The sequence below is a fragment of the Apteryx mantelli genome, chromosome 33, assembly GCF_036417845.1.
Source record: "Apteryx mantelli isolate bAptMan1 chromosome 33, bAptMan1.hap1, whole genome shotgun sequence".
In the NCBI taxonomy this organism is placed as follows: domain Eukaryota; kingdom Metazoa; phylum Chordata; class Aves; order Apterygiformes; family Apterygidae; genus Apteryx; species Apteryx mantelli.
The window spans coordinates 1,801,145-1,822,317 of record NC_090010.1 but is presented as its reverse complement, the minus strand read 5'-3'; the positions used below and the strand labels follow the sequence as shown (position 1 = coordinate 1,822,317).

Sequence of the window (21,173 nt, the reverse complement as noted above, 5' to 3'; positions counted from 1 at the left end):
CACTCGCAGCTCTTAGCAGGGATAAAAGCAGACATAGGCTGTATGTGCAGCCTGTTCCGCTGGCGGGGGGGGTCTTGAGTGGTCTCAAGCTGGTTCTAAGCAAGGCAGCAATGTGCCTAGAAGCTGCGGATTCCTCTGAGTTTGGAAAGTTGCGGGTTTGGGGATATTTAATGGCTTGGTTTTAGCCGGGTGCCTGCATTCGAGGCAGCACCCCTGTACGGACGGCGCAGAGCCGTTCACGTGGGAGTTTGCATCGCTTGCACCAAGTGAGAGAGTGACTAAGCGCTGGTGGAACAAAGTCGGGTAATGACTGGCGTGGGCCTGGCTGGGAAAAGCCTCGCTCAAGTGTTTCTGCGCCGTAATGAGACGGTGGCGGCAGGTGGCCGTGGGACCGCAAGCACCGGCGCGCGCGGTTTTACGTGGTGAGCCGGACAGCTAATGCAACCAAAGCTGAAACTCGCGGAGCAAAGTCATAACTTCACTCGCAGGGATTTTGGGGCTAGACGGGGTTTTTTTTCGCATACCGCAGTCTTGCAGGCTGTTCTCGAATGGGGCGGCTTCAAAGCCTGGCCAACCTGAACAACAACATTTTCCTCAATTACTGCTGCTAAATGAGTAACTCTTTGGGTGCTCTCTTCCATGCTGTGGCTTAGTGTCCTTCCCCGTCCCCGTTGTGTCGGTGGGGGGTGGGGAACGGCCTCGTTTTTGTCCTCCGGAATGGCCAGTGCTGCTTGGTGAACCTTTCCTCGGTGTGATGTGGCTCTCTAACATTAATGGTGCAAAGCCCTGCACCCCTGACTTGGCAGACGCTGCTGCGTTGCACCAGTATAACCGTGTCACACGTGCACCTCTGGCACTTCTGAGCAGACACTGTAATGCCGCGGAAAGCTGCAATCCTGAACTAGCCCTTCGTGCTCCATATAAGGCCTTTATTTTCAACTGAAGCTTTTCATTACTATTTCAGTTTTCCTTTCTGGACGCGCTCTCCCAATGCTAGGTCTTGGTGTGCTCCCTCTTGCTTAGACGGGCTTGTTTACAAGCCCTTTTAAATCACCGGATTAATTACAGGTTTAACGCTTGCTGCTGATGCCACAGTATCCAAGCGCCTTCTATGGAAAAACACGGCAGTGCTGCTGTGGGGGAGCCTGGACCCCTGAAACTCTCCCCAAAAAGCTGCAGTTCTGCCTTGAGGACAGACCTGTTTGATGCAATTTCCCAGTGTTAATCTAACGTAACCCAGGGCCTTCTGGCTCCTTTGCTTTAATGACTCTTAGAGGGGTTTGGAGGCTTAGTGGCACCTCGGGGTGTTCAGATGCGCGTGTAACCTGCAGCACGAACAGACCTGAGCCAACCTTTGGCCGCTCGCTTCAAAGTCCGCGGTTTGCTAATGATCCTAATGGCCGCTGTAGCCTTTTATTGAGCTTTGCTGTTTGCTCAGGGGCTCTTAAAAAGGAGCTAAACCGGAGTGATTTGTTCTGCTGTGACTTGGCTGAAGCATCTAGAGGTTTCTCCGGTTTCTTCTGCGCTCCTAAGTCTCTCTCCTTTCTCCCCCAGCTCAGTGACACTGGGCAGGAAAAGCAGAGCTGCTTGGAAAAGCTCTGAGTATTTCAAAACCTAATAACTCCCCACCCATCCTGTCTGCATCACTGCGTCTCCCACTCCTGTAATCCTCCCCAGTTGTTCTTTGCCGTGTTCTCCGTGAAACTGCTTTGGTTCCTGGCTATTGATATAAATCCATCCCTTCTTCACGCTTCCCTAGAGCCGGAGTTCAGCTGCGGACAGTCTCTCCCCTTACAGCAGCCTCCTACACCCGTGTGGCCGCGGGAATCGCTGGAAAGCCTCAGCCCTCGGGTCTGGCCCTTGATGTTTAAGTATAGGAGGGGGGAAGGATGCTGAAATCTAGGGTAACGCAGAGGCCAGGAGCGATCCTAGACCTCGGGGTGGGGGGTCCGCAGCCAGCAGCAGACGTGCACCCGCCCAAGGCACGTCCGCAGCCTGGAGCCGCCTGGGCCAGCTCCGCAGTGGGGTGCTGCGGGTGGAAACAAGGCAACAGGATGTGTCCTGGGTCCCTAAAACTCCAGGGCAAGGTGCAGTTGTCTGACCGGCTCCCGGGAGTGGAAGAGGGAGTTGGAGTTGGCAGGATTTGGAGGGGGGAAGATGCAGATCGAAACCCAAGCGGTGGCAGAGCCGCGGCTCCGCTCCTAGCGCTGCCTCGGTGCTTGGTGCCCCAGGGGACGTCTCTGGGGCGGGGGGGGGGCTGTAGGCAATGGGAAGAAGTAGGGAATTGTCCCACCCCAAGTGGTTTTAGGTGTCTGCTGCTCTCCTTGAAGCTAAATGACTCCTGGGGTGTTGGACACTGTGGGGTTTGGTTATGAGACGGGTATTTCGTAGGCTCTCTAAACGTGAGAGTCGCGTGCGTATCGAGCCTTTGCTAATAAAAATTCAGAGGGGGGCTCGCTTTGAAGATCAGTCCTGCCTGGCACGAGAGGAGGACAGAGCACACCAGCGATATCTGCCACGTGGTGCACGTCTGCGCCTGGCTCTCCCCTCCCTGCGGTGGTCAGGGCTGGTATTTCCCATCCGTCTTTTGCGTAAATTAAAATTTCCAATGATCTAAAAGCCATTTCATGGTTGCAGGGGGGGGAGCTAACCCTGCTGTCTGTGTGCAAGGTAGGAGCACGAGGCGTATTTCTACCAAAGAGCAAGTATGGAGCTGAATTGCTGTTGGGGGATAGATGCTGAGCGCAGGGATGAGGTTTCCCAGCTTGCAGACCTGGAGTTGGGCAAACTGCAATCTTTTCCGTGGCCGTCGTACCCTCGCTGGGGACACGATCAGCCGGGCGAAGCAAAACCAGCAGGATCGTTTCTGCCCCTGTGCGCTGGGCGTCCTGCAAGCAGTGGTGGGCACTGGGCATCGTCGTGCCCCCCGTTGCCTTGCGGTGTCCGAATGCTTGAGCCTCCTTGTTTGCATGCAGCGAGTTTGCACGGCAATGCGATCCCTAATTTTTCCCCCCTCCTTCCAGCACATATTACGGCTAGCCCTGACCTCGGAGCGCGGCGCTCCGAGCTCTGCCGACCTGAGCTTTCCTTTCGGCTGGACGCGGACGTGTTTATTCTTACCCGCAGGCTGGGTTCGTGCAGGGAGGGAGCTAGTTATTTTTAAACGTTCGGCAGCGTGCCTGGGACACTGATCTAAATGAGCCTTGAAACGGCCGGTCCGGGCGCTTTATAAAAACATCCCCGAGCCCACGGAGCCAGCCGGCGTGTGCTCTCGATGCCGCCGATGTAACGCTGGGGCCCGTCATCGCCGCAGCCCCTTGGGGCGGACAAGAGGCTGCTCAGAAACCCTCCGGCTACCCTGTATTCGAATAAACTGCAATTTTCATACCAAACCCGTAATGGTGGCTTGCCGTCGCGCGCCGGACGTCTTTCCCTGCCCCAGGGCCTCGCGTTTCTCTCGTTGTTTGTACGGTCTCCAGCTTTGCCCCGGGCTGCGGGGGAAAAGACGAGCCGCCTGCCTGCCCCCAAATAGTCAGAAATGCGAGAGCAGCTCACTGAAACTGGGTTGTTTTGGGGTGTTTATTTCCAAATCCTTATCCAGTTGCATAGTGTTTGCCTCTATACCTGCAAGAGCGAAGGCCTTGCTGTTCTCGGAGGAAGGGGGAAACTGGGGGAAAAGCAATAAAACGCAAACGGGCTGTTGAAGGAAACCCGAGTTTCTAGCTGAACGCTGCCGATCTCCAGCGTCGGGCGGCTTACGGAGGGCTCTGCCATCCTGCTACGCTGCGATCGGCTTCTCCTCTATTAATTCCCCTCTATGCATTTATTCATCTGTGAGGTCGGGGGAGAGGGAAAAACCTCTGTGTTTACATCTCCCTTTCTAAAATAGCCTCTAATTGCACGCTGCGTCTGCAGCCCGAGAACATACTTTATATTTAAACCCTATAAGCCCAGACCTGGCGGCGTTCCTGGGCTGGAGGCCCGGCTTGCCCAGCCTGCAAGCGTCCGTTCGGCGCGTCCGCGTTTCCAGCCTCCGGCGTGAAGGGGTCGCGTGCCATCAACGGCATCGCAAGGGGACTTTATTGCTAGAAGAATGATCCCTTCTAGCAGGCGACTTTATCTAGATGCTGAAATTCGTGCCGCAGATTTAGAGATACTTGTGCATCCAGAGGTGACCCGAGCTTGGCTCGCTGGTGGGAGATCCTCGACTAACTTTCTTCCCCCAAAGCAAAGATGTAGCATCTCCAAGCACGGAGGAGAAACCACCCTTAATATAAAAGCACGGCTCTGCCTGCAGTGTCTCATTAGCGGATCGCACGGAGAACGGCTGCGCAGAAAGGCAAGTTTTAGCTGGAAGCTGTGGCTTTGACCCTTTGTACTTGGAAGATTTACAGTCCTGATCGTAGCAGTGGCTTAACGTGGCACGGCGCGGTTTTGGTGGAAGAGAGGTTATTATGTTAAGTGTTGTTTCCCTTGTATCCTGCTGTGAGATTTCTTTCTCGTGTACACAGAAACATGCGCTCCAGCCAGTTATTCTAGCAAAGCAGGGCTTTAAAGGCTGGTAAATGTTTAATAACACGTGTTGCTTTGGTACATGCCGGCCTGCGCTCTGGTTTCTCTTGCAAGCTGGTGGCTCAGGTATGGCTTCCTCTGTAACCCTTGTAACCCCCTTCTTTTGACCTTCAAAATACCTATTGCAAACCAGAAAGCTGTTGTTGAACTCGGAGGCCGCATCCTTTTACTAAGCCCTACTTTTCTGCACTGTTAAGAAGCGCCCAAACCTCTAAGAACGAACCCATAGGTACATGCAACCCGGTGCAGCTTTGCAGACTTGTTCTTTTTGAACGACTGTCAGGATGCTCCTGGTGCGCTCCCGGCGACGTCTTTCCAGCAATTTGCTGTCCCGAAAGTTGGATTCGTGTTTGCGTTTCCTACCAACATTTAGAGCAGTTTCTTGCATGGTCAATAGGGTGGTGACTAACCCAAGATGTTTTTTTTTTTCCGTTCCCCGCCAGGAGAAGCATGAAGAGGAAGGCGATGTTCACGTGTCCGTTCAACGGTGACTGCAAAATCACCAAAGACAACCGGCGGCACTGCCAGGCCTGCCGCCTGAAGCGCTGCGTGGACATCGGCATGATGAAAGAGTGTGAGTACGCGGACGCGCCGGCCAGGGGGGCCTTTTCCTCCCCCAATTAACCCGCCGCGCGGAAGGAAGGCGTGCGAGCGTAAAACCTGAGCTTTGCAAAGATTTGGCCGGGCTCAAAGAGGGCGCAAAGGGCAGGGGATGTTGCTGGGTAATGATTAAGAGGAGCCGATTTAATGATTGAGACTGTTCCCGCATCGGTTAGCGATCCGGGAATTGCTTTGGAGCCAAATTGCCGCTGCTGGCTGTCGTTGGGCTTCTGCGTAGTGAGGGCGGCGGGGGCTATTTCAGCTTAGCGCCCGGTTAGACCGAGCTTGCTCACGTCCTGCCTATGCAAAGCCGCCGTCCTCTCGCCCCACGTTTTTGCGTGCTCCTCCCCATATCCAAGCAGGCCGTGGGAATTCAATGGGATTCCCCGTAACGCTGACACGCTGCGCTATATTCATTTCCATGAGCGTGGAGTTTGCTTGCGCTTTGCTCCGGGCTCTCCCTTTAGCCTTCAGTTTGGATCCTTGTTCCTCCAACGTGAGCCTGGCCACCTGGCCCCGTGCATGGCAGAGACTTAAGCAAATAGCAGAGGGAAGTAAAGTAGATTTTAACCCAATCCAAACAGGCTAATGCTGTCCAAATATTTATTTTCTTCAATGATATTTATAGACAAGCAGCTCTTAAAAATAAAATCCGTTTGGCACGCTTCCTCCTACATACGCGCTCTTTCCACGTCCTAAGGCTTCAGGAGACGACTGGCGTTCACATAGCATTCAAATCAAAATAATAGCCGCCTGCTAGGAAACTCTGCAAACAAGACATCAGGTCGTATGATTGATGGACCTGAAAAGTGGGACCCAGCTCGGAAAATTTAAGTGCTGCTTGTTGCCTTACGCCATGAGCAGAGAGCAAACAGCGCCTGCCATCGCGGGGCGCTGCCGAAACACAGAAACTCCAGAAAATGGGAACCTGCAGGTGTTTGCAAACCACACGCCTAAATCCCTAAGGGTCAAGCAGATCCTTAATGAATAAAAGATTGGGGGCTTGAGGCTTTGGTGCGACCATTGCTAGCGAGGGAATCGCATTGACTTGTACCAGCTAATTCCCCGGGGAAGAGCCGGCCAGGAAAACTCGGTAGCAGCGATGCACGGCGTGTTTCCACCCCGTCCGGGGCCAGGTCCTAGGGATGCACCGGCTCCCTGCAGGAGTTAACTTGTAAACACCCCGGTTAGCAAAATGTTGCTCCGTTAACGAAACCTGACCTGGGGGGACTAAAAATAGCCTTCCCGCGGACTTTGGCGCTGCCTAAATGAAAGGGAACGAAGTGCGCTGCCGTTATTTTTAGGTCGCCTGGGGAATCTTTAAACCCATTGAAGGGGCTCGGTGTCTTCTCCGAGCTGTCTCTGCCACGATGGGCGCCGCGGCGGATCGGTTTTCCTCCGGTGCTGATGGCATCCGGAGGCGAAACGCGAGAACCCGACGGGCACAAGCAGGACGAGGGCAAAGCCCGGCGGACTCGGCGTCTGCGTTAATTTGGGGTCGGACGCCGACCGCCCCGGGCTGCTGGTGCCGCTGGGTGTTTTTTCACCGGGCATCCGGCACCGCTCGCAACCCAAACCCACGCGGTGGCACGGCCGGACTGTGGCTTGCTTCCCAAAAATCGGGTCATAGAAATCAAGCTGGGAAGGGGGCATTCGCGTCCCCGCTTTGCCCTCCGCAGCGCGGGAACGTGCTGAGCCTGGGCAGCGCGTGGGAGCAGCGAGGGTCGGGGCTGGGCTGGGGGGCTGTCAGCAGTGGGGCAGGCGAGAGGCGATCAGACTGATTTATAGCCCGGCCACAACGCCGAAGGTTCATCCCGAGCCGTCCGCAGGCGACGTTAGCAAATATTTGTGGTTTTCCGCCCATCTTATCGGCGTGGGGTGAAGCGCAGGGCACGGCGCCGGGGCTGGGCAGTGGGCGATGAGCGGAGGCGAGCTCCGTCTAGCAGTCCGGGCGGCCAACGGTGTCCAGAAATGCTCCTTTCTCCGCTTTCCGGAGCTGTTTTCCTTTTGGATGGCACAGAGCAGGGGGGTTTGCCAGCCCTGTTCGCTCGCCGTCGTTTTCCTGAGGTTGAACGTATTCAAAGTGGTTGAACCATCCCATGCCAGACCCCTACAAAGCATCTTCCGCGGCGGGACAGCAGAGAGGTACCGGCTAAAAATACCTTAAGTCGGCTGCAAAAGCACCCGTCCCCGGGGTTGTTCTCATGGCCGAACCTCAATCGGCTTCGGAAACCTCTCCAGATTCTCTGTAGTGCTGGGAGCGGAGCTGCCGGCCCTGGGAGGGCAGGTTGGAGCAGGCGCATAGCCTGATCCCACTCTCCGGAGCAGGACCAGCCGGGAGGAGGCGCAGCGGGGATCTGCCTCCCGCCAGGCTGCTTTATCGCAGGGTGGCTCAGCAGTGAGACAAATGGGAATAAAATACTAATGGGTCCCCCGGCGCTCTCCGAGAGCCCTTTCGGTGCTGATTTGGGCTCGAGTTACCTACTCCAGTCCTGCAAAATTGCCCTTCGGCACCTCCTCGGAGCCGAGGCACGGGGCTAGCCGAAGCACCGGCCGTCGGATGGAGCCAGACTCTGCAACCGCCCCGAACCTTCGGGTGAGTCGCGTCTCGTGGCGCCTCTGCCCCGGCTTTTATCGGGTTTATCGCAGGGTTTATAACGTGCTGGGAAGGGGATGGGTTTCCCCTCGGCCACCCTGGAGCTGTTGCTCCAAAGCAGAGGGATAAATAACGGGGAAAGACCCAGCCGGGGAGACCCGCAGCGGTTCTTGCTGCGCTGGGTTTTATCTTCTCCGCCTCCGCATTTGTCGTTCCTGGGAATTTCTTGTGCTTTTAGAGGGGCTCCGCGTGCTGCACGGCCGGGTCGCCGGGATGCACGTCATCGTGAGCAGATGATGCTCGGCTTTCCCGCTGCGAGGCCAGAGCTACGACCTCCGTGCCGAAAATCCCCGCAGGGGAGGGGAGCGGAGCAGAAATATGATCAGCTGGGAGCCAGGGAGAGGAGTGGAAAAGGGAAGGAGGGGGAATTTCCCAGAGCAGCCTGGAGAGATGCAGGGGCAGAGTTAAGGGTGCGCGGGGGGGACAGGATCGGGAGGGAATAACCCTCTCTGAAGCTCATCTTCCTTGCACAGCCGCAGCCATGTGCCCTCGGCTCCTCGCCGCATGGCACGGAGACCCCCAAAGTCATCCAAAAGCTGCTTCCAGCTCGGTTCTTAATAATCCGTCGCCCTCCGAAGCGCCGAGCGGAGCTGGGAGAGGCAGCGTTTCCACTCTCCTCCGCTTCCCTGAATAGGCTGCTCTTCCTAAACCCAAGAAAAGTCCCTGATGCCCCAAAGGCGGAATGTGTTATTCCCCGGTCTGGGGAGCCGCGTTGTGCAACGCCCGGCTCCCGGGACCCGTGCTGACATCGGAGACCGGCCAGGAGGCGAAGCAGCAGCGTTGGAGGAAGCGAAGAATTGCAGCCGTCTGGGAAAACGTCATTCGGCGGCGTCTGGCGTTCGCACGCCGCCTGGGAAGCGTCTTCGCTCCCCGTGGGCTCGGAGCGTGTGCTATAAATGTCCAGCATCCTCTGTAATTAGAGCAGCCTTGGAAGCTGGCAGGGGCTGAGCATCTGGAAAGCCGCCTCCGAAAGCCGTGCGAGCGTCGCTCCGGTTAGCCGTGGCTCGGCCGCGTCGGCGGGACGCGACCTGCTTGGCAGGAGAGGGAGCAGCAGCCGGCATGGCTCCCTTTTGCTCTCCAGTGCTGCTCCATGATTTAAACCACTGCTGTTTGCCCCTCGCTTTTCTCTCCGCCGCAAGCTTTCCTCCTCTCTGATTTCCATGCAAACCCACGTGCGGAGGGAGATGCACGCCAGCCGGCCTGTAGCATCCCGTTATCCCCCCGCCGCGCTGTCCCGTTGCGCAACGTGGTCTTTTGGCTGCGCCATCCCTTGGGCCATCAAATGCTGGCCAGGGACCTGCCGCCAGCCAGGGCCGCGGCCCATTTTCGGCAACGTCGCTGGCGGTTCTGCAATGGATCCGGAGCAGCCTCCGGCCCGTGCAGCCGGCACCGCTGGGACACACGGGGGAACTCGGTGCCCCGTTACGTAGTTCCCGTATGGGGAATCCGGCTGCCTTGCAGGCTAGGGCTGGTGTCCGTTCCCCCCCCCCCCCCCAAGGAGCGACGCTTTGGGAAATGCTTTTGCTTTCCAGCTCCTACCAGCTGGAGAAGTGCTGGAGACTCCGCGTTTCTCCCGGCGAGTGCTGGCAACACAGCCAGCCCTTTGGCTGCCCTTTATAAGCAAACAGGGAACCTTGCGGGATCTGGAAATTTGCAGGATCCCAGATTTGCTTAATTTAGCTGCCTGCGATAATCCCTGCTGAAGCCCCGATGCTCCGTGACCCGGGGCTGAGCCCTCTCCCTGCGGACAGCAGGGTCCTGTCTCCTATTTCCGAACATTTCCCTCATTGCATGCAGCTCCCAGGTGGGATCCAATGTTTTCCCCTTCCTCCCTGCTGGGTTTTTCCACCCTTGGGGTCCATGATCATGCCTGGCTTTGCTTTCTGACCCCTTTTTTGTACTGCTCTTTCCCTGGGGGTAGTTATGGGCTTTATCCATTAATAGTCAGAAAATATCAGAGGGGGAAGCAGGAGAAGACATCCCCTTCTCCGCCGAGTCGCCCCGTTCGGCTCTGCCTTCATGCTTTGCTTTGCTCCTTGGCTTGTCCGTGGTGCCAACGCTGCCGCCGTTGGGGCCTGGATGAGCCCTTGGAGCGTGGAGCCTCCGTTCTGCCGCTCGGGGCTACACGGCGCCCGGTGGTTTGTAATGCCAACTGGGAAGGGAGATGGCAAACCGCTAATTACGTTCCCCAAGCCATCGTGCCGCCCCCCCGGAGAGCTTAATCCCAACGCGCTGCTCGCGGGAGCGACCTTTTGGCCCGAACCTGGTGTTCCTGGACCTCTTAGACCTTTCGGTCCTCCCTGAGATTGTGCAAGTTTGCAAATACATCGGAAAAATGCTGCCGGCGAAACATGACGGAGGGACTGAGGGCTACAAATAGCTGCTCGAGCCCCGGATCCGTGTCTCCCTGTGGCCTGCGCCAACCTCTTTGCTCCAGATTCCACCTCGACTCGCCCAGCGTCAAACCTCCTCGCAGCCCGAGGCAGGAGGAAAACCTCCGGCCATCAGATAACGCGCTTGGGTTTTTTGATAATGACTAGTTAAAACGCTAATAGCGTCCTGATAAATGCAAAGTGCTTTTTTCGGGACCCGCCTTTTAATTTGCTTTGCTGGCTCTGAGCGTTGAAGAGCGCTTTTGCGAATGTTTGACTTTGGTCGAGAGCGTAAGGCGGTTGCTACCCTAAACGGGGTCAAGGTATAAAATCAATACAGTTCGCTGCCGCTTTTCTTCTATTTCAACCCTGCCAGGCAAGAATTTAGGATCTTCTTGCTTGCGCTATTCATGTCTTGGAGCTCTTTGTAGAGGCAACATTGGAAATTGCCGGCGGATGCTTCCCTTCCCAAAGGAAAGGGGGAGAAGCGTCGCGTATCGCTTCTGGGTCCAACCCGTGGCTGCTGCCCAGGGATGGCACCCGGAATACAAGCGATAAATATCTATGCGTGGGAGCAAAGATGTGCTCGAGTGTCCCCTTAGCTTAAAAATATTTGCAGAGCTGCGGAAGCACTGCCCGATACCTGGACTGTCCGGTCCCCGCTGCGGCGCGGTAGCCGGAGGCTGAGCCGAAGGCGGCCGCATCGGGCTCCCTCTGTCGTCGGGCTCCGAAAACGGCGCGGGAAGCGCGCTGGAGCGCGATGAACCCGCTCCTCGCCTAAAAGCACCCGGACGGGCTACAAACAGCGGTGGTCTCGCGGCAGGACGCCGTGACCCGGCAGTCGGGACGGAGACGACGCGGGTTTAACGATCGATTAGCGATGCGGCGGCCCCGGGGTCGGTTCGGTCGCCGTTTCCCTGCGCCGGTTTTTGACGCTTGTCCCTTTTCTCCCGTCCCCGCAGTCATCCTGACGGACGAGGAGGTGCAGCGGAAGCGCGAGATGATAATGAAGCGCAAGGAGGAGGAAGCGCTCAAGGAGAGCCTGAAGCCCAAGCTCTCGGAGGAGCAGCAGAAGGTCATCGACATCCTCCTCGAGGCCCATCACAAAACCTACGACCCCACGTACTCCGACTTCACCAAATTCCGGGTACGGCCGGGGCTCCCCAGCCCCGATTCCCCTGCCGGGATCCCCCCGGTGGCCCCCTCATCCCCGTCACGGCTTCCTGCTGGAAAATTCAACCAGCTGTAATTGCCCCAGCAGACTCTCCGCTTAGGTCTGATCTCTGCTTTTGAACAGAAGCAGCAGATTTTATTTGCCGGGATCTGAAAATCTTTGTTTCGGTTTGGCACATGCCGAATACTTGGTTGGAAAGGGGGGGGGCCAGGCCCCCGGGCAGCGCTGGGAAACTTCCCGCTGACCCCTGCCGATATGCAGCCAGCGGAGAGCCTGGCCGCTGGCTGCAGCGCCAGGTAAAACAGGGAGCAGCCCTTCCCTGTCCCTGCTCCCCTCCCGAATCCAAGCAGTTCCTCTCCCGGATCCACCTTCCCTGTTTCATCCCCCAGATTTCTCGCTGGATTTAATCACAGCACCAGCAGAGGAGTTAAAAGCCCCGGCGCCGATATCTTGACGCTGTTGGCAGCAGGAGACCGACCGTCACCCAGTTGCTCTCCCGGCCCCGTTGCTCACGTCCTGCTCTCTCTCTTCCAGCCGCCCGTGCGAAGCGACGCCAGCAGCAAGGAGGCAGCGACGTCCTCCTCCATCCTGCCTGCGGACCTGGCGCTGGAGGACCCCGCCGTCCTCTTTGGCCCCGATTCCTTCAGCGAGTTTCCAGGTACCGCGCTCGCCTCTCGGTGGGTGGCGGCGGGTGCCCACGCGCTGCCTCGAAGTGCAGCAGGTTTATCTAAACCGAGCCATTTAGAGGCTTGTTTTGCCTCTTCTGGAGAATTTATTTAACTGTAAGAGCTGCCTGGGGGATGCTGAGGGTTGTTTGCGAGCTAAAAGCGCGTTAAGTGCTGTCCCCGCGGACCTCTGCGTGCTGGGCTGCACCGGCGCCGCTCCAGCCGCGATCGCTGCCCGGGCTGCTGGAGGAGCGCGGTGTGCAGGGGACACGGGCCGGGGCTGCCGTCACCCAGCCCCACGGAGCCCCTTTCCCAATGCACCGCAGGAACGAGGGCGCCCAGACGCAGCTCGCCCGCTCCGTCTCGGAAGCAGCTGGGGGGTCCGTGCTGCGCGAACGCGGTGCAAAGATCTTTCCCAGCAGGATGGACGCCAGGAGCCGCCTGTCTCGCGGCGTTCGTGCGTCGGGCTGGCGTCTCTGCCCTCGCCCACGATGGCCTGCCCGTGGCTGAGGCACCCTCTGACCTGACCATCTCCCTCTCTGCAGAGTCTGTGGAGCCCCAGATGTTCTCAAACCTGGTCCTCTCCGAGGAGAACGAAGAGGGCACCTCCGCGAACCTCAACCTCTCCGAACTCACCATGCTCCCGCACTTGGCGGACCTGGTCAGCTACAGCATACAGAAGGTTATCGGCTTTGCCAAAATGATCCCGGGATTCAGGTGAGACGTTTGCTCCCAGACACGGAGTCCGTGGTGGTTTTCTGCTCTCTGGAATTGATGCGTTTCTCTCCCACCCTTCTCAGCCAGTTCATTTTTCTCCCTTTCATCTTCACATCTATCCGTTGGGCTCTGTTCCCTTCACAGCTCTGCTGCTATGTTCGTGTTTTCTCTCTCCCCTACCTTTTGAGGTTGCTCTTCTGTCTGTCTTTAGCCTTGCTCTGCTGGGCTCTGTCAGCAAAATGCTTGAGCTCCTGAGAAAGACGCTCAAGGCCATGCAAGCTGTCCCCGTCCTGGTTTGTGAAGAACCGCGGATCCCGTTTAACTCCAGCACAGCGGGAGTGAGGCTGGTGCCCAGGGCTCTGGGTGATGCCACCCAATAAATGTGGCTGCCGAACCACCTGCTGCTTAATTACGTTAGAAACTTGGGCAGAGGGAGAAGCTGGGATGGCCCCAGGATGGAGCCAGCAAAGGGACCAGGTTACCGAGAGAGAACCTGGCGCGTGAGCGTCGTGAACCTCTCCTTTGCGCACCAGAGAAGCCTCACGCCACCCTCTTTCCCCCCCCCGCCCAGGGATCTGACAGCAGAGGACCAGATCGCCCTGCTGAAATCCAGTGCCATTGAGGTGATCATGCTGCGCTCAAACCAGTCCTTCACCCTGGAGGACATGACGTGGACCTGCGGCAGCAACGACTTCAAGTACAGGGTCAGCGACGTCACCCAAGGTAAAGGCGCCAGGCTCGGAGCGGCCCGTGCTGCTGGGCGTGCTCCCGTTGGCCGCAGGCCAAGAAACATCATCCCGGCCTTTAATTCGGATGCAAAAACCCGACGCTGAGTAGTCTGTAAACGGAGACGCGTTGGCAGGCTGCGAGGCTGGGGGAGAGCCAGCAGTAGCTCCGCGGTGTCGCGGCCGGGCTGAGCCCCCCCTCCCGGTGCCGGCTGCGCTCTGTTTATCCTCCGAGCCCCGCGCTGCATGTGTATCCTGCAGCCGGCCCGGATGGCTGGAAAGAGCCGTCAGCTCCCGAAGGAAAACAAAGCCGGGAGCGCGGCAGTAACTCAGAGCTGTCTGCAGCCTCCCTGCCCTGCACCGGGGATTGAGTTCGGTTTGCACTGAGCTGTCGCGAAGGCTGGAAAGCTGCTCTGCCTCCACTCTCGTCTCAGCCGTGGGAGCTCTGAGATCTCGTCCCAGAGCGGACTGCGCTAAAGGGACCTTTCTCTTTGCAGCTGGCCACAACTTGGACCTGCTCGAGCCGCTGGTGAAATTCCAGGTTGGCTTGAAGAAGCTGAACCTTCACGAGGAAGAGCACGTGCTCCTCATGGCCATCTGCATCCTGTCCCCAGGTAGGAGGAAACTCGTGCCCGGAGGTCACTAACCTGCCAGCTTTTTGCTCTGCTAAGGTGCTCACACCCAAATATAACCCTTCCCTGTCTCTCTGCCGTTGCGGTACGGGGAGGAAGGGAGTCGCTCTGGGTCAGAGCTGACAGCGGTGCTCTTTCCTAGACCGCCCCGGCGTGCAGGACACATCGCTGGTGGAGTCGCTCCAGGATCGCCTCTCGGAGATCCTCCAGAGCTACATCCGCTGCAGGCACCCGCCGCCGGGCCGCCGCCTGCTCTACGCGAAGATGATCCAGAAGCTGGCCGACCTGCGGAGCCTGAACGAGGAGCACGCCAAGCAGTACCGCTGCCTCTCCTTCCAGCCCGAGCACAGCATGCAGCTCACGCCGCTGGTGCTTGAGGTCTTCGGCAACGAGATATCCTGACTCGGCGCGTGGGGTCGAGCGCCGCCGAATAAAGGGATAAGTCAGCGCGGCTTTGCAGAGGCAGCAAGCAGCAGGATGGGACCCTGGGCGGGAGTTTGTACGTAGACGGTTTGATTTCACACTACTGGCAGTTCTGCTTTGTCTTCTCCTCCGCGGCGGCTGGGCTTTGCTTGCTGCGGAGCAGCGACAGACCCGCTTCCGCGTTCGGTCCCGCTTCCCCCTCCGTGAACGATGTTGCCGCTTGTCTGCCGTCTGCGAGAGCTGACTTATCCCTTTAGGGATGTTTTGAGGCCGCTTTCGTGCTGGGCTGCCTCAAACCACTTCTTTCCGAACCAAAAGTTCGGGCTGCTTGGAAAGAGAAGCGCTGGGATTCTGCACGGGGAAGCGGACTCGCGCCGCCCCCCGCTGCCCCTCTAAAATCTGCAGCGCAGGCACCGCCTGCATTCAGGGATGCCCGAGACCCCCCCGCGCACGACCCCCCCCCCCGGTTTTGGAAAGGGAGACGCTGATGGAATTGTGCATCCCGACCCTCCGCAAGAAAACGCCGCGGTCACCCCGGCCGAGGCGAAAGCCACGCTCGGCCGTGGGCTCTGCGTCCCTGCGTGCATCATCACTGAAAAACCCGCTCCCGGGAGCTGCTGCCGGTGAAGGCGGCGTTGCCCTCCGCCTCCGGATCCTGCCTGCCGCTCCGGTTTCCCGTGCGGCGCTGCGGAAACAGCCTGGAGGCTGCTGGGGGCTCGGTGGCACCCCATGGGGACGAGGCCAGGGGCGAAGGGGTGGCGCTTCGTCCGCGCTAAACCGGAGCCCTGCGCCCTGCAAAGCCCCTTCTCCTGCGTGCCAAAACCTCCCCGTGCTTCCCGCTGGAAAACCTGTTCTTGCTCCCCGGCAGCATTTTGAGGTTAGAGGAAATATCCCCCCAAGCAAAAGCAAGCGGGACGGTGGGAGCAAAACCCCCAGGAGGGCGGATTTGGGGCCACGGAGGGAGCCGGGATGGGGCTGGCTGGGAGATACGGGCTGCCCACGGATTCCTGGGATTGGGAAGCAGCTGAAATTGGGAGGGGGGCGCAGCAGGCGGGGGGTGGTTTGGGCACCGTCGTGGTGTGAACGCAGCCCCGGTGCCAGGGGAGCCGCAGAAAGGGAGCCGTTCTCCCCAAAACGGGGAAGAGCCGCGTCTCCGCTCCCGGCCGCCGGGACCGTGGGAGCCAAGTGCCTTGGACGGCTGCGCGGCGCGAGGGCCAGCGGCATCCCAGCTCCTTGGGGCCCGCTGGGAAGCATGGAAAAGCCGTCCCGTCCCATCCCGGCCACCATGGGGAAAGCGACGGCCCTGATCCCTGCTCCGGCCCTTCCTGGGGCACATCCCTCGCCACCAGCCCCGGCTCCTGCCTTTGGACCGGGACTCTCCAAGCGGGTGGTTTCCGCCCCAGGAAACCACTGCCGCATCCTACAACGTCTGCGGTGCTGCTCTGAGCTTTTCCTGGGATTTGCCTGTCCCAAAAACAGCCAAGCAGAACGGCCCAGGGTAAAGAACCGATTTAACGTCGCCAGGAGGCGGCGGGAGGCGGATTTTAAGAACGGGGAATGCCAAATCCGGTGGCAATGCGCTTTATCCGGGGGGATGCCGGGGCTGGGGGGCTCCGGGGGCTGCGGCGGCTCCTGACGAATAAACCTGATGCTTGGGAAAGGCGCCTGGCGCCCGGCTGGTTTTTGGGGGCCACCTGTCCGTGCGTCCGGCTGTGTGTCCAGCTGTCCCCGGGCTGTGTGTCTGTGCGGGGTGGTCCAGGGTGTCCGTGTGACGGGGGAAGAGTGTCTGGGTGCACGGGGCTGGCTGTGAGTCTGTCCATGTGTCTGTCCCTGTGTCTGTCCCTGTGTGTGTCCGTGTGTCTGAGCATGTGTCTGTCCCTGTGTCCGTGTATCTTTGTCCCTGTGTGTGTCCATGTCCCTGTGTCTGTCCCTTTGTCCGTGCCTGTGTCCATGTGTCTGTCCTGTGTCCCTGTGTGTGTCCGTGTGTCCGTCCCTGGGTCCCCGTGTGTCCCCGTGTCCGTCCCTTTGTCCATGTGTGTGTCCGCGTGTCTGTCCTTGGGTCCTTGTGTGTGTCCGCGTGTCTGTCCATGCGTGTCCACGTCCCCGTGTGTCCCCGTGTCCCCAGGGCGGCTCCGTCCCGGGCTGCGGCCGAGCGCGGTCGCGGGTCCCTCCCTGTCCGCCCCCTCGGGGCCGGGCGCAGCGCAAGGCGCATGCGCCGCCGGGCCGTGGGGGCGGAGGGAGAGCAAGCGGGCGCATGCGCAGACCGACAGCGGCGCAGGGGGGAGGGGGCGCTGCGCGTGCGCGGTGCGGGGGCGGGGCTGCGCATGCGCGGGGATGTGGGGCGCGCTGCGCGCCGCCCGCCGCATGGCCGCCGCTGCCGCCGCCACCGCCGCCGGGAGCGGGGCCGGGGCCGGGGCCGGGGCCAAGCGGCCCCGCTGCGAGCCCGCCCCGCGCATCGGCACCCACGACGGCACCTTCCACTGCGACGAGGCTCTGGCCTGCTACCTGCTGCGCCTGCTGCCGCGCTACCGGGTACGGGCCGCCCGCGACCCTCGACCGGCGGCACCGCGGCCTGGCCGGCACCGGCGACCGCCCCCCCCTCCCCCCCCGCCCGGTGCCCCGGGCCTGGCTCCCTCCCGGACCCCCCCGCTCGGTGCCCCGGGCCCGGCTCCGTCCCGGGCTCCCCCGTCCCGTCCCATCCCGGTGCCCCGGGCCCGGCTCCCTCCCGGGCTCCCCCAGCCCGGTTCCACCGGGATCCGGCCTCGTCCCGTCCCGGTCGTGTCCCCCGTGCGGTGCCCCATGTCCTGCCCTGTGGTCTGATCCCTGGACGCCCCGGTTGGGGACCCCGGTGTCACCTCGGGGCCGCCCCGGTCTCACCCCGCGGCTCCCGGCAGGACGCGGAGGTGGTGCGGACCCGGGACCCGCAGCGCCTGGCGCAGTGCGACGTGGTGGTGGACGTGGGGGGCGAGTACGACCCCGAGAAACACCGCTACGACCATCACCAGAGGTGAGAGTGTCCCTGTCCCCCCCCCCCCTCAAATCCCGGATGCCCGGGTTCCCCGGATGCCTGGGTCCGCCGGCGCTGACCCTGCCGCCCCGCAGGTCCTTCACACAGTCCATGCGATGCCTCCGTCCCGACAAGCCCTGGACCACGAAGCTGAGCAGCGCCGGGTTGATCTACTGCCACTTCGGCTCGCAGATCCTTGCCGGCCTGCTGGGGCTGCCGGAGGATGGGCCCGTCATCACCGCGCTCTACGACAAGGTACCGGCTGCAAACGGGGCTTTTCCTCCAGCTGCCGGCGCCCAACCGGGCTCCGGATGGGGCTGCGCCGGGGGCTGACCCGCGCTGTCGTTTCCCCCCCCCTCCGCCGCCCCTAGCTCTACGAAAACTTCGTGGAGGAGATCGACGCCATCGACAACGGCATCTCGCAGCGGGACGGGGAGCCCCGCTACGCCCTGACCACCAACCTCAGCGCCCGCGTGGGCCACCTGAACCCCCGCTGGAACGACCCCGACCAGGACACTGAGGTGGGGACCGGGGGGGGGGGGGGGCGCAGGACTGCTTGCTGCCTCCCCGGTGCTGCCGCTGACCTTCGGCTCCATCCCACAGGCCGGGTTCAAGCGGGCGATGGAGCTGGTGGGGGGCGAGTTCATGGAGCGGCTCGACTATTACCACCGCGCCTGGCTGCCCGCTCGGGCGCTCGTGGAAGAGGCCATCCGGCGACGCTTTGAGGTACTCCCCGTGCCCACTTTGGGGGTCTCTGGGCTCCAAAAGTGGGGGACAAGCTTTGGAGGAGCAGGGAGGCCGGGTCCCTCCAGTTATAAACCTCCTTGGTGGCCCCGGTATAGCACAGCACCCCCGTATCCCTGTGCATGGATCTGCAATGCCCACCTGCACCCCAAAATCCCCGTGCAGGATCATGCACCCCCGTAGCTCCCTGCACACGGCTGGGCAGAGCGCCTGGGCCGCCCCGGCAGTGCGAGGACTGGGATAGACACACATCGAGGGGGGGGAACTGAGGCACGGCAGGGCTGGGGCCGAGCTGGGGGGCAGGAGCCAGGCATCCCGGCTCCGTGCGCTCAACCGCGGCCCCCGCTGCCCAGGTGGATGCGAGCGGAGAGGTGCTGGAGCTCCCGCAGGGCGGCTGCCCCTGGAAGGAGCACGTCTTCAGCCTGGAGAAGGAGCTGGCGCTGCCCGGAGCCCTCCAGCTGGTGCTCTACCCCGACCGCAGCGGGCAGTGGAGGGTGCAGAGCATCCCGGTGGGGCCACACACCTTCGAGAGCCGGTGAGTCCCCAGCCCACGATGCTCCGGCATCCCCCCGCCGTGGCCGAGCAGCCCCGCGAGCCGGGGAAGGGGCTGCGGCGGGGCAGGTTTTCACCCCCGCTGCCTTCCTCCTCCTCCTCCGCAGCCTTCCTCTCCCCGAGCAGTGGCGAGGCGTCCGCGACGAGGCTCTGTCCCAGCTCACCGGCATCCCCGGCTGCGTCTTCGTGCACGCCAGCGGCTTCATCGGAGGCAACCGGACGCGGGAAGGGGCGCTGGAAATGGCCCGGCGGACGCTGGCGCAGCGGCAAGGGGGGGAGGCGCAGAGCAGCTGAACACCCTCCCCCCAACCCCAAGGCTGCTCCGAACAGGGCTGGGACAGGACCCCACTGTCCAGCGCGGAGGTTTTCCACGGACTGCTGCCAGGGATGGCTGAGACCGCCCTGCTCGGCACATGTAACGGGATCGCAGCGGCCGAAGTGGGACAATAAAGGCGCCAGGCTGGCCCGAGGCGTCCGCCCGGCCGCGGGGGCTCCCTCGCGGTGTGGGGGCGTCACCGGTCCCAGTGCCGGCGCAGGGTCGGATCCCGGATTCGGGAGGCTCTTTGAATCCGTTTTTCTGAAGGTTCCCCTCACCCCCATTATGCACCTTTCTCGATGGATTCCCACCCCTAGTACCAGTAAAAACCAGTGCGGTCCCAGCGTGTCCGCTGCTCGGGCGATGGGGTTTGCCAGGGTTGGGGGGGGGACCCCGATAGCTCGCGTGTGCCCCGGGTGGGAAACGGCCTGGGGGAGAAGGAGCCTCTGCAGCCCCGTCTCACCCCCCCACCCTGCCACAGGCTGGGGGAGGACCCAGGCGTCCTGGCCCCCCCCGTGAGCCCAGGCGTCCGGCTCGGCAGGGAGGGCACCGAGCGCCCCCCCCTCTCCGCTCGCTCCCAGCCTCCTGCGGCAGCCAGGCGATGCGGCCGTGCCGGACAGCCTGGCTGCTGCTGCTGGCGCTGGGGCTGCCCGGCTGCCCCCGGGGCTGCTGCTGCCCCCCAGGGCCCCCCCCGGGCCGCAACGAGAGCCTGGCGCCGGGGGGGTCCCAGGACGGGCGGCCCAGGACCACCGACCCGGCCGTGCTGGTGGCCGTGGGCGGCTGGGCAGCCGCCGTCCTCGCCTATGTGGGCCGCTACGTGCGGAGGAGCCGAGCCGAGGCTCGTCTGCACCTCGCGTACCTCGAGTCGCTGCCCTGCCAGCCACCGAGCCCCGAGGAGGAGGAGGAGGATGGGGAGGAAGAGCCGCTCAGCACCGTCCTTTGACGCCCCGTGGGCACAAGGCGCTGGCACCGGCACCATCCTGCAGTGAACCGGCCCCACGCAGGTGTGAAGAGCCCACCTGGATCCCCACGCTCTGAAAAAGCACCCGTAAATCCGCCGGCAGCTGGAGCGGTTCTGTACTTTTATTTTTCCTTTTTACCCCCCTCCTTGTGCCGGCTCCGTCCAGGCTCTGCTCCGCTTTCCCCCTGACACCAACGCACAGCCCCATTAAAGAGCTGCTCGCTGCCGACCTTTCCGGCTGCGTTACTGCATCCAGCGTCCCCGGAGCTGCGGGTTCCCTGCCCAGCGTTGGGGCTTGGCTTTGGTGGGGGGGAAACCGGTCCGGGGGGGTTTTGCAGCATGACAGGATTGACACTATCCCGGCTGCCGCTTCCCGATGCCGCGGGCAGGAAGGACTCGAGCTGCCGGGCTGGAAGGGGGTTGCGCTCGTTCGCAGCCGTTTGGGGCGCAGAAATCCCTGGCGCAAGGTGGAGGGTGTGGGGGCGCGGGGGGATGGCGGGCAGCGAGCGGGGCCTCTTGCCCTTCCCATCCTCTCCGTGCCCGGGGTTTAGCAGAGCGATTACTTGCGTAATCCCAGGATTTAGCTGCGTGCAATCCCAGGGATTAACTGCGCTGCCCCTCTACTAATCCCTGCTGGGATTGGCCGGCACAAGCATCCGGGGGGAACGGGCCATCGCTCCCAACGCCTCCCTACAGCCCTGAACAAGTTTTCGGGGGGCCCATCCACCCCCTCAGCTTTTGGGGAGCTTTGGGTGGCTCTTTACACCCTCGAGCCAAAGCCTGGAGGCTGCAGTCACCACTGAAGATCCCTCAGCCCCTGGCTCCTGCCCTGGCCTTTCCCCCGGGAAAATGGGACCACAGGTGCAGCAGGGGTTTAGGCCCCAGCACCCACCAGCGCAGCCCATCCTGCTCCCAAGCACCAGCACTTAGGCTGGAGCCACTTTAAAACAAACCACCATGGTGCCAGATTCCTTAAATCTTTTTGGGGGGGTTTCTTTTATAATTAAGGCATGGAAAAGGGAAGGAAAGTCCTTGTCACTGCAAACTGTTTTTGGTA

General features: G+C 61.2%; 3 protein-coding genes across 5 annotated transcripts in view; 2 read left to right on the top strand and 1 right to left on the bottom strand.

The window, feature by feature from the left end:
• The window catches only part of VDR (vitamin D receptor), a 36,544-nt gene extending 21,564 nt beyond the window's left edge, over positions 1-14,980 (top strand). For all 3 annotated transcript variants that reach the window (XM_067314126.1, XM_067314128.1, XM_067314127.1), the window contains 7 exons: positions 5,016-5,146; positions 11,163-11,347; positions 11,909-12,032; positions 12,585-12,756; positions 13,328-13,479; positions 13,979-14,095; positions 14,256-14,980. In XM_067314126.1, the coding sequence (XP_067170227.1) occupies positions 5,016-5,146; positions 11,163-11,347; positions 11,909-12,032; positions 12,585-12,756; positions 13,328-13,479; positions 13,979-14,095; positions 14,256-14,515 (1,141 nt within the window). In that variant the 3' untranslated portion in view covers positions 14,516-14,980. The remainder of the gene's footprint in view (positions 1-5,015; positions 5,147-11,162; positions 11,348-11,908; positions 12,033-12,584; positions 12,757-13,327; positions 13,480-13,978; positions 14,096-14,255) is intronic.
• The window catches only part of LOC106491476 (zinc finger protein 345-like), a 154,376-nt gene that overhangs the window by 118,817 nt on the left and 14,386 nt on the right, over positions 1-21,173 (bottom strand). The gene's annotated exons all lie outside the window — the stretch shown is intronic.
• Positions 16,871-19,392, top strand: MYG1 (MYG1 exonuclease). The gene is made up of 7 exons (XM_067314180.1): positions 16,871-17,068; positions 17,431-17,543; positions 17,639-17,798; positions 17,915-18,064; positions 18,147-18,269; positions 18,641-18,822; positions 18,947-19,392. The coding sequence occupies exons 1-7, from the start codon at positions 16,871-16,873 to the stop codon at positions 19,131-19,133; spliced, it is 1,113 nt and encodes a 370-aa protein (XP_067170281.1). The 3' UTR covers positions 19,134-19,392.

Coding starts and splice junctions, on each gene's coding strand:
- MYG1 (XM_067314180.1), top strand. CDS start 16,871: ATGTGGGGCGCGCTGCGCGCCGCCCGCCGCATGGCCGCCGCTGCCGCC. Junction 17,799..17,914: donor TCACCGCGCTCTACGACAAG/GTACCGGCTGCA, acceptor CGCCGCCCCTAG/CTCTACGAAAACTTCGTGGA. Junction 18,270..18,640: donor CCATCCGGCGACGCTTTGAG/GTACTCCCCGTG, acceptor CCCGCTGCCCAG/GTGGATGCGAGCGGAGAGGT.